Source organism: Cupressus sempervirens, chromosome 1 (assembly GCF_028749045.1).
Source record: "Cupressus sempervirens isolate cs-2001-9-10 chromosome 1, ASM2874904v1, whole genome shotgun sequence".
Classification (NCBI taxonomy): Eukaryota; Viridiplantae; Streptophyta; class Pinopsida; order Cupressales; family Cupressaceae; genus Cupressus; species Cupressus sempervirens.
This window is the reverse complement of record NC_143118.1, coordinates 674,232,447-674,243,369: the sequence shown is the minus strand read 5'-3', so window position 1 is coordinate 674,243,369 and position 10,923 is coordinate 674,232,447. Positions and strand designations below refer to the sequence as shown.

At 33.1% G+C, this 10,923-nt stretch overlaps 1 protein-coding gene across 1 annotated transcript; it reads right to left on the bottom strand.

Moving 5' to 3' along the window:
* Nucleotides 1–8,300: 8,300 nt before the first annotated feature.
* Nucleotides 8,301–9,982, bottom strand: LOC149579673 (scopoletin glucosyltransferase-like). Its single transcript, XM_089786525.1, is given in 2 exon segments — nucleotides 8,301–8,421; nucleotides 8,423–9,982. Coding segments are annotated over 2 exon segments (1,512 nt in total). The 5' UTR covers nucleotides 9,881–9,982; the 3' UTR covers nucleotides 8,301–8,367.
* Nucleotides 9,983–10,923: the final 941 nt, after the last annotated feature.

Sequence of the window (10,923 nt, the reverse complement as noted above, 5' to 3'; positions counted from 1 at the left end):
ATCCATCTCACATATTAGATATATATAATGTTGAATATATACAAAAAGTTAAAACAAAATGTTTAGATGCACTATTAACATTTTTATAGTCAAAATAAGTTGAGTTAAAAGAAATCATCAAAACATTAGTCAATAATGACTCCAATAACATATACATTGAATTAATGAGATATTATTATTCAACAAAATCACAAATAAAATAAAATTGACTTTTAAATAATCCAATCAAATAATTTTGATTATACTTTCTTATTCAATCATTGATTATTAAGTAGTTATTTCTTAATAACTGCCTTAATAGTTCTAAATGCAAACAATAGAAAAAACAAAATAAAAATAATAGAATCATACTTGTTCTTTCTTATATCAAACAAGAAGAGGAAAAGAAGAACCAAACAAAGAACAATAGAAACATGTTCTTTCTTATAGCAAACAAGACGAGAGAAAAAGTGTTTTTTCTTATAGCTTCTTCAATAATACTAACGAAAACAAACAAAATAAAACTAGCAGTTGCACGTTTATGTACGTGCAAAAATTAGCCGATAGAAGCCATCTATGTAAATGATTGAATATGTAAATGATTAAAAAATGGACGTATATTAGATAGAGTTCAAATTTCATACTTCCAATAGAGAGGAATTTTTATTATTTCTATAGTAGAGGCCTTTGCGTATTATTTCACTCCACCTTGTCAAAGAACTTATGATTGGTTGTGAAAGAATGTAAAACAAGAGACAAACATCTTGTCAAAATATACATTCATTTATCTTTAGAGTGCATTTATGATGGTATAGTTCAATCATAACTATCATTAAATTATCACCGAGATAGTAAAAACTGAAGAAACAAAAGCTAAAGAAAATATTTAAGGAAGCTATCCAATTGTTGATCTTAACATAATAGAAAGTTACACTTGATTTTTTTTTAATTAAATCTTAAAATTTAGATTTGTAAGATTATCATCAAAAAATCAATAAATTAAAAATCTAATTAGTCTTACAACTTTTCCATCACAAATTCAAAATTGGGGAGCAAAGCTCCCACATAAAGCCTATATTAGAGCCCGAGTTTCAACATTGGGAGCTCTGGGTATATTTGAATGCCACTAGTTGTTAACTAGTTGAACAAAATGAAAACTTTGAACTATGATGTGTATCTCCTTCAAACTAAAAATTTGAAACTAGGTGAACTGAAACGGAACCTAAACTATTACTTGCATATTTTTCATGCTTCAACACTTAGCTTTCAAAACTGAAAATTCTACTAAAAACCTAAATGAAGGCAAAACTGAAAATTGAAACTTATTCTAGTTGCAAAACATGTATCTTTTATTTATGTTTTAAGATAGTATGCCCTTGATTATCTTTGCAAGCATTAAGTTGCTCTTGTTTAGAATGTATTAAGGAATCTATTTCAGTAGTTGTAAGAAGAATGAATGTTGGATCAATGTGGTTTTCGATTTACCATTAAACCAGAATCATATTGCTCTAAGTGTGTTGTAATATCCTCAGTGGAATCATGTTTCCCTATAGAGGAAAAAGGGTTCAATGGGACCCGCAAAGTGAGTATCTTAGTTTTTCATTCTTGTAGGCTTCTAGGAGTAAGCCTAATCCCAGGGGGGGTGGATGTAGTGCCGGCCCCTGGTTCGCATTTTGTTATTGTTGCTGAACTCTTTTAGAGCTAGTTTTATGTTGTTGGTTAGCAGCATTCCTTTGAGATTATCAGATATTGTGCTATGGATTCAGTTTATTATGTGATGAGATTACTTAGATTTTGCATTTCATGTATGCATGATGATTATTTTCAGTGTTTGTAGTTATTAATGATGATTAGTAAGATGATTTATTATCATATGTATTTTCTTATGGATACTTACCCCATACTTGCATGTGTATGGTGTGCGTGTTTGCTTTGCGTGGTTGCTTTTGTATGGCGTGTCTGATGTGGTTAAGGAAGGAAGTCGTAGTCACCTGCGAGTCGGGATCTACATGATGCACCACTTGCTGCCATTGCCTATTTAGCTTAGTATATATATTGTGTTTGTACATGCATGGTTTTTATGCAGGTTGCAGGTACCGGGTATCGACTTCCCTGAATTGCCAGGATGAGCATACCCTATCACATTATCTCAATGATAAGAGAGGGGAGATAAATTCTCAAGTCCAAATCCCAACCTCTTTAAGCCATTTGTTCTAATTGGAAAATTAGGACAAGTATCTGAGTTGAGTACCCTCCGAATATGTCGGATGACATAATTCGTGATTTAAACCCTTGGTTTGATTTTGTATGTATTTTGGCTATGATGGATTTTCATATTTTTACCTTATGAGTCTTTGATGTATTTTCTATTAATTAAGCTTAATTAAAAGATTTAATTAATGATTTAATTTAATGGAAAATTAATATGGTATTTTAATATTTATTTTATTTAATTAATTGAGAAATTAATTAAATAAAATAATTAAATTTGAAAATAAAAGTTTAAAGTTTAAATTTAGAATGTGACAATATTTATTTTAATAATAATATATTTGGAGTTCATTTTTAAATAAATGACTAAATAATATTATTATTAAAGCTAATAAATATTTTAGCAATTAAGTTTTGGGAAATGAAATTTAAAAGTGGAAAATATATTAAAATTATTAAAAGATTCTAGATTTCATGTGATTAAAATATAAATATATTAAGATTGAAAAGTGGAATTATTAAAGTTAGTGCATGAGATTTAATAAATTAATTAATTAAATTGGAAAGAGTAAATTAAATATTATATTAATTATTGTGCATTATTTTAATATTTTCTCACTTAGGAGTTGACAAATTCTCGGGAGTTGTCATGTAGACAACACTGGAGTTTGCACTCTAAGAATGCACAAGTTGTCTACACTTAGAAGTTAGCATTCTATTTGAGCACATGGTGTCTACAACCTTAAGACTCATCTAGAAGGTTGGAGAAGACCCATGCTTGGTTGTCATGCTTATCTTTTAGTTGTTTCTAGAGACACTCTAGATGCATCTTAGAGACCTTTAAATAGAGGTTCTCCTAGTGTGTTTGGACAAGCTTAATGGAAGCTACAAGCTACAAGCTAAAATGGAAGCTTCAAAGCTTACATGCATTTAAGAAGCTCATGTGCTTCTACATGTTTATATGCTTCTACAAACACTCCTAGTCACTTGGAGATTCAATTGCTGAAGGAATTGCGAATGTTGGAGGAGGGAACTTACCTATGGACTCGGGAGGCGTAGTGGTTTAGCATCAGAGTCCAGCTAAGTACTCATGATCATTCCACATATTCCATTACTCTCTTTTTCTCTTTTGTGATTGCTAAACTGTAGAATATATGTGCATGTTGATTCTATTTGCTTGCGAAGAAAACCAATGGAATATTCTAGAGTGAACCCATTTAGGAAACTCTCGTCTCTCTAGTGAAAGAAAATTAGTACTAGATCAGGGTTGGGGTTCAAATTACAATTGTGAATTTAGATTGACAAGGATTGGAATTGAAAGTGGAATAGCTCTTAATTGGAAATTTGAATGGATAGAGATATTCTTTGTGAACATTCATAGAATGACAATTTTATATATATATATATATATATATATATATATATATATATATATATATATATATATATATATATATATATATATATATATATATATATATATATATATATATATATATATATATATATATATATATATAACACGTTAGTTCTACTCAACAGATTAGATCTTAGATCTAAAATAAAATACATATGTATTCATGAATTCGATAAATCATATGAGGATTATTCAGAAAAATATACCCAAACACATATATGTATGGGATTTGAAATATACAATGTACTCAAAATGTAATATTATCTAAATTTCATTATTTGTAACGAAGGCGCAATGACTTGTTTTAGAAGATGACAAATATAAAAAGAATAAAAATATAAACAAAACGTTTTAAGTTCTGCATGTTTTGAATAACCAGTCGGTGGCAGTATAAATATATGTTGTGCCTTGTTCATCATTTGAAGGTTATGGCTTTACCACATAGTACAGTGACTTCCATTAAAATGCAAGCATGAATTTCACTCAGGGCATAAATTATATTGAGCTTAATTATATTGAAGCTTTTTATAATAATTATAATGCCCTCCACTTGGCCTGTCACATATGTGTGACAGTGATTTGAACATCGCTTAAAACATTTGTTATATGCCCCGATAATAGTTTGACAATCTTATAAAATAGGTGGAACACGCTGTTCTCGAGTCTTGAAAAAAAAAAACAACATTAATAGGAATAGAGCACACAACATGCCGGATAATTTATAGAGCATCAGTTACGACTCGACAGCCTTAATATACAGATAGTAGAATTCATTACAAGGGGAGATTCGATCATTTGAGAAGCCAGAGAGTGTTACGGAAACAACCACTTTCATCTCTTCCAATATTCGATGCTGGAAGGATCATATCTAAGCTACCCATGGTAGGAGAATCCCTAGATTTAGCGACAGTGGATGGATTTCTATTAATTGTATATGGACTCAATGGCGGCAATGACTTTTTAGCCTATCCAAATCGCCTAGTCTATGATTTGTTTTATTAAGTGATTGCTACAGTCGTTGATAATGGTTAAATATATTAATAAATAAAATCTATATATATTATAAATCGATATGGGGGAAGGACGAACCATACCCACCCCCAATATCCATGCATGGGCGGGTGATGTTAGCCGCAGGTTCCTGCGATCAGCCGGCCATATGGCAATTAAAGTAGCCATGCAATGTCAGTCAAACAAAACCCTAATATATGTAACACAAGAGGTTGTAAAATGGATTATTTCATATAAGGTTTTTAATTGTATTTTGAATAAAGTTTTCAATAGAATCAATATAATTTGTTTTAAATTATGATCATTGTTAATAGTATATTATACATGTTATTTAAAGTTTTTTCATATATATATATATATATATATATATATATATATATATATATACTTATTAATCAGTGTTAATACTTGTTTTCTTAAATAAATATTAAATAGTAAAAAGGTTTAAGGGTTATTGTCAATAATAATTTTGGTTATTCTTATTCTTATTAATTCAATTCAAGCGATTCAAATTATGACAATATTTAGTCAAGTCTTAATTGAGTGGTTATTATAATAATTTGGGACCATAAATGGTGAGTTATATGTTTCATAATTAATTTAATTAATTATGAATTAATTAAGATTAATTAATAAAGGTAGTTGTTAATTTAAATTTTGAGTTTACTATGATATTGAGTTGATAGGTTTAGGATGAACATCTTGAAAATCAAAAGAGCACTATTTTAATAAATAAATGGAATCTTATTATTATGCATCAGTTTTATAGGACTTATTAACTAATCTAATTATATTAAATTTAATTATGATTAGTTAATAATAGAAGAGTGTAATTAATTATTAGTCCATTTAGGTGAATGGATCCTAAATGAGAGTGAATTTAATTGAAAAGAGCTATTAGTATACATGTATAGCGGAATGATATAGTTATTGAATTGTTAATGAGATCGATTTCAATCAGGTTTACGGTTACTTTATTTAAAGTCAATGAATATTATTGTCTCTGGAGTGCGTTAAGGATATTGTAAACTAATTATTGAAAAATGTTAAGTATTATTCCAATGATTTAGATAATGCTTCCAGGGAACAAATGGGTTGACTTGTAGGTCAAATGATGAAACTTAAGACACTTGAAGTATACTTGCAAACAAGAAACTGAAACCCCTACACTTGAAAATGGAAAATGAAACTCCACACATTATTCAACTATGTGATTTTAGTAAACCAAAACATGTGTTTGCATCGTGTATTCTCTATGCTTCTTGTTTTGGGTTTTTGGGTTGACTAGTGTTGACCAGTCCTAGGTTGTTACCAGAGGCTCGGGGGTTATGAGATATGATGGCATGTTGATCTTATTTGGTCTCGATCTTTATAAGCCCAACCATGGTAATGTGATCGTATGCTCTATGAAATGTTTGTATTTACTGATTGTTATTGTTCATCAGTCTTCATGTGTGAAGCTGAGATGTATGTGTATGAGACACTTGAGCTAATCATTTTTGAGTCACCGATCAGTTATCCTTGGATTACTTTGTAGTTTCCATGATGGGACTAAAATGTGGATTTATTTATTGATGATGTCATGTTGTGACATGTTTGACTCAACCATTTTGGAGTCTTCGATCAGTATGATTTTGAGATATTCTTGGTTGCTTGATGAGAACCAATGGATATGATGATTTATTTTGAGGCATATTTTGGTTATTGAGAACCAATAGATATTTTTTATTATCAGTGATGCCTTTAGTTGCCAATAGAGAACTGTTGTGGTCATGATTTTCTATGGATGCTTTTCCAGATGCTCATAGAGATTTGATGATTCTTATCTTGGAGATTTGATGATTCTTCTTATGGATATTTGATGCTTTTATCATGGATATTTGATGATTCTTTTTATATTATCTTTTGGATTTTCTTTACAGTCGCTTGTACAGGACTGTGGTGATTTTATGATTCCATGAGCTTAGGGTAAGTAATCTACTTGTAGTGTCGGGAAGTGGCTTGCAATGGGGGTCGGGGCCCTAAGTGGCTACCATGGTAACTCATTGTAAGTTTGGTTAATAAGTGATAACATTTACACACTAAATGGGGATTAAATTAACCTAAAAAGATAATTGTTTTGGTTCTCGCCCATGCCTTGAGTGCTTGTACAGGTTAGGATGGGAGTAGTGAAAACGCATGGTTGCAAACTTGCATTCTGTAGTATGCCTCGTCAGTATGAGAGGATACTAGTGGCCGCATGAGATCAGTATGGACCCGTGGAGTTTAGCTAACTGCCAGGGTAACTTGTATGTGATAAATACGATGACACTTTCCCACTTGCATAGTAGGTTTCATACATGTCATTGTGTGCCTCTGGGAAGTAGATGTCAGTTTTGTGATTGGAACCTTTGAGTTAGTATACTTTTAGGATTCCTAGACTTAGAGAGTATCTTTGCTATGTGATTTTTGATAGCCTATTTGGGACTTGAGATTATCTCCTCAGCATGGTGGGAGTGGACCACTTAGGTTCCACGCGGTCCGGTGGTACTGTTTTTTCCACTCTTATCATTTGAGATCTGTCTGAGACACCGTGGCTGGAGTATTCTTGGTTGGTATTTATCTTTATTATGTTCTTGGATCATTAAGATTGACGATATACCCTATGATGGATGTATTTACTGGTATGTTCCTTACATTGATGACTTGCATATGTTAGTTGATGATATATTATGCTTTACTTTGCATGTTAGTAAGATGTTTTTAGGAGTGACATTCCTACTATGATAATACCGATGATCTCTTCGGTGCTTTGGAATGTTACGCACGGAGGGATGGCTAGGATCCATGATGGTCTAATGATGCTATTTACGGTTGGGAGGAACCGTGCACTTAGTTATTTATGTTTGTGACTCATGATTATATTTTATGACGGATGTTATATCTTTTGTGATGATGTATCATTTATGACATATGGTTTCATTATGTTATTGCATCATGGATTAATATTGGATGATGATGTACTTTATTTACATGGATGTTTATTCTTTTAAGCCTTTGACATGTACAATGGATGATTGAGTAATCGAAAATGTAATTTAAGAATGTTGGATGGATCATGGTTATTTCATAAGGATGTGATGTTAGATGAATAGTTAGTTTAGATGTAATCCAACGTTAAGGGATCTTTAAAGAATGTAATTTGTTAGGTATGTTATGTTTACTATTAGTTGGATGTTACTATTGCTTCCACAAATGTTATGAATGGTTTATATTTCATAGTTAAAAAAAAAATTGTTTGGCAAACTTAATGATATTTTAGATTAATTCTTTGGATCTCTTGGCGGGGCATTACAGCCAATCAACTTAAACATCTTCTTTCAAGAAAGTACTATTTCTTATATCTTCTTGAATAATAGTAACAAGCTTTAAAAAATTAGGAACTATCTCTTATTTCTACAGAAAAAAGTATTATTTCTTATATCTTTTTCAATAATACTGACAAATCACAAATGGAACAAAATAGAAACATCTTCTTTCTATATCAAAACAAAACAGCATTATTTCTTTTATCTTCTTCAGTAATAGTAACAAACCAAAAAAGACAATAGAAACTCTCTTATTTCAGCTAAGACGTACACCTTGTTAAACAGTGCGAAAATTAATTCACTACCACAGTACCACTCATAACCAGACAAAGACATAAGCAAATCCTTTACAAACTCTATCCACAAATCATAGTCGAAATCTTCAGATAGCTTTGGAGGTGCTCAACTCATGGATTTTACTCCCAAATTCTTCTTCTACTTGAGCTCTGGAGGATCTACCACAAACCACACCCATTCTTCCCATGTTCAACTCAAACATATCACTCACAAAATCCTTTAAATTTTCATTCGAAGTTCCACCTTCCTCCACTGCTTTTCTTGCCAACTCCTTCAACTTCTCTGCAGCTCTTCTCATCTCTGTCCCCTCTCCTCTGCTCAACACTCGTGTCACGCCCTCCTCCACTCGTTGCTTCTCTGGAATTCTATCTCTATTCTCGCAAACTTGGATTCCCATACCCAACATGACTGCCAATTTGGAATTGAAATGTTGATCCACACACATGGGCCATGTGACCAACGGGACACCAAAAGTCACGCTCTCAAGCATAGAATTCCACCCGCAGTGGCTCATAAAAGCACCCACAGAGGGATTCGACAGAATAAGAAGCTGCAGCGCCCAGCCCCATATGACCAGCCCTCTATTCCTCGTCCGCTCCTCGAACCCCTTGGGAAAATACGTACGTGCCAGATCCAAAGAGCAGCCGGACGTCGCAGGTTCGAGCCTCGGGGACGGTTTGATGACCCAAACGAAGGGCCGCCCGGTGGCTTCTAGACCCTTCGCCATGGCCTTGCTCTGTTCTTCCGATAAGAAAACCTGGCTGCCAAATGAAACATAAAGAACAGACCTTGGCCTCTGAGAATCCAGCCATTTCACCAGCTTATCTTCGCCAATGTCCGCCATTTTTCCTCGGGCAGATGTTTTCACGGCGCCGCCAAAACAGCTAAGCGGACCAACGGACCACACTTTCTTCCCCGTTCTCTTTCTCAGGTGCTCTATATACTCATCCTCCAATTCTTCAAACGTGTTCACCAAAATTCCACTACTTTCACAGACTGACTCCAACCGTCCCATAAAGTCAACCGCCATGGGCTCAAACAAAATCGGGTCTACTTCCTCCTTATCAAATCTGAGAGGACTTGGCAGATCCAAGCTCAGAACAACACTCTCTCCTTCCATTTCCAATACTTTCTCCGAACATGAAATCCACGCAGAGTGCATAACATTGAGACCAAATGCACCGTATGTATCGAACACTACAGTGGGGACGTTATATTTTTTCGGCCCCTCCATAGTCCATCCAAGAATTATATCATGCAGAACACAAACAGGAGGGTCCGAATCTTTTCGGATCTGATCCTCCAGCCAAAGGTTAAAGGAAGTTTCCAGCTTAGCGACCAGTTCGAGAATAAGATAAAATTGCTCACTGGGAACTTGTTCGTAGCTCTCTACTCCTGCGGGTAAGCCATGGACAGCTGGTGTGGGAAGGACGAGGACACGAATATCAATGTCATAGGAAATGTGGTTTTTGAGACGGGGGGCGTTGGCTGCAGTTGTGACACAAGTGACGGCGAGGCCATGGGAGGCAACTTGCTTTGCAAAGTCGAGGAATGGGATTGCGTGACCGAGGGCTGGGAATGGCACTGCCACAACATGTGGTTTTGCAAAACCGTTCATTTTTATGAATTCGGGGCAGAGCTCTTATGAATTCAGAGAAAAAAAAAGTGGATATTGCAGATAAAATGTACGTTCATTTGTTTCCCCGACTCAATGATAATTGTTGGTTTTATAGATTAATGGCATGATTACTAAATATTGGACATTTTGACAAAGTAAATCAGTCAATTCCCACAAATACGTTTTACTTTATCATTCGTTAAGCTGACACCTCAGTTTTCTTTGTTATTTTGATTTAGTAATTTTTCTTTCTTTTTCGGATTTGATTGCATTAACGTCATGAGTGTAATTATTAGTACCTGAAGTTGATAAATAGACGGATTATTTATTTATTTTATCTATACAGTGATGGGTTATTGAATATAAAATTTGTAATTGGTATTTTGAATTTTTTTAATAAAGCTTTTAATTGTAATTTCAAAGCTTTATAATAAAATATTAGAATTTTTATAGTTTTGAGATTTAGAGATAAGAGTTTCCCTTATTAATTTGATAGTAAAATTTGATGATTGGACTAGTTATATATTTAAAAAAGTTAAAGAAGATCATCAAAATGTAATTATAGTGTCATAAAGAATTTATATTATATAATTATTATGTTCATTTTAAGCTTTAAAGTATGGTTTTAGACTATTTTTGTTTTTTCCCAAAACTAAAATAGAAGCTTCACTCAAGAATAATGTTGTTAATTTAGCCCTTTAATAAGTAGAATTTATTAACACTATTTCTTTGCAAATACAAGAATAGATATCAAGACAAGTAGGCTCTAATTTTTTTTTGATGAATAATCCCTTCCTTATATTAAAAAAATACAATAAAATTACATATTCACAAAAAAAGGGGCCAGGGCAAATAGGATCACCTCGCAAGTTCATATGGCCACAGGCTGGAAATCAACTATTCATCAAAAAAAAACTTTTAGAAAACATCAGAAAACAAAGAAATCATCATGTCGCTAGCACAACGCTAGCTGAGGAAGGAGAATCCTAATCATCAGAGCCCCACCTGAGGGTGGGGTGAGTAGATGGCTCAAGGGGAGCCCA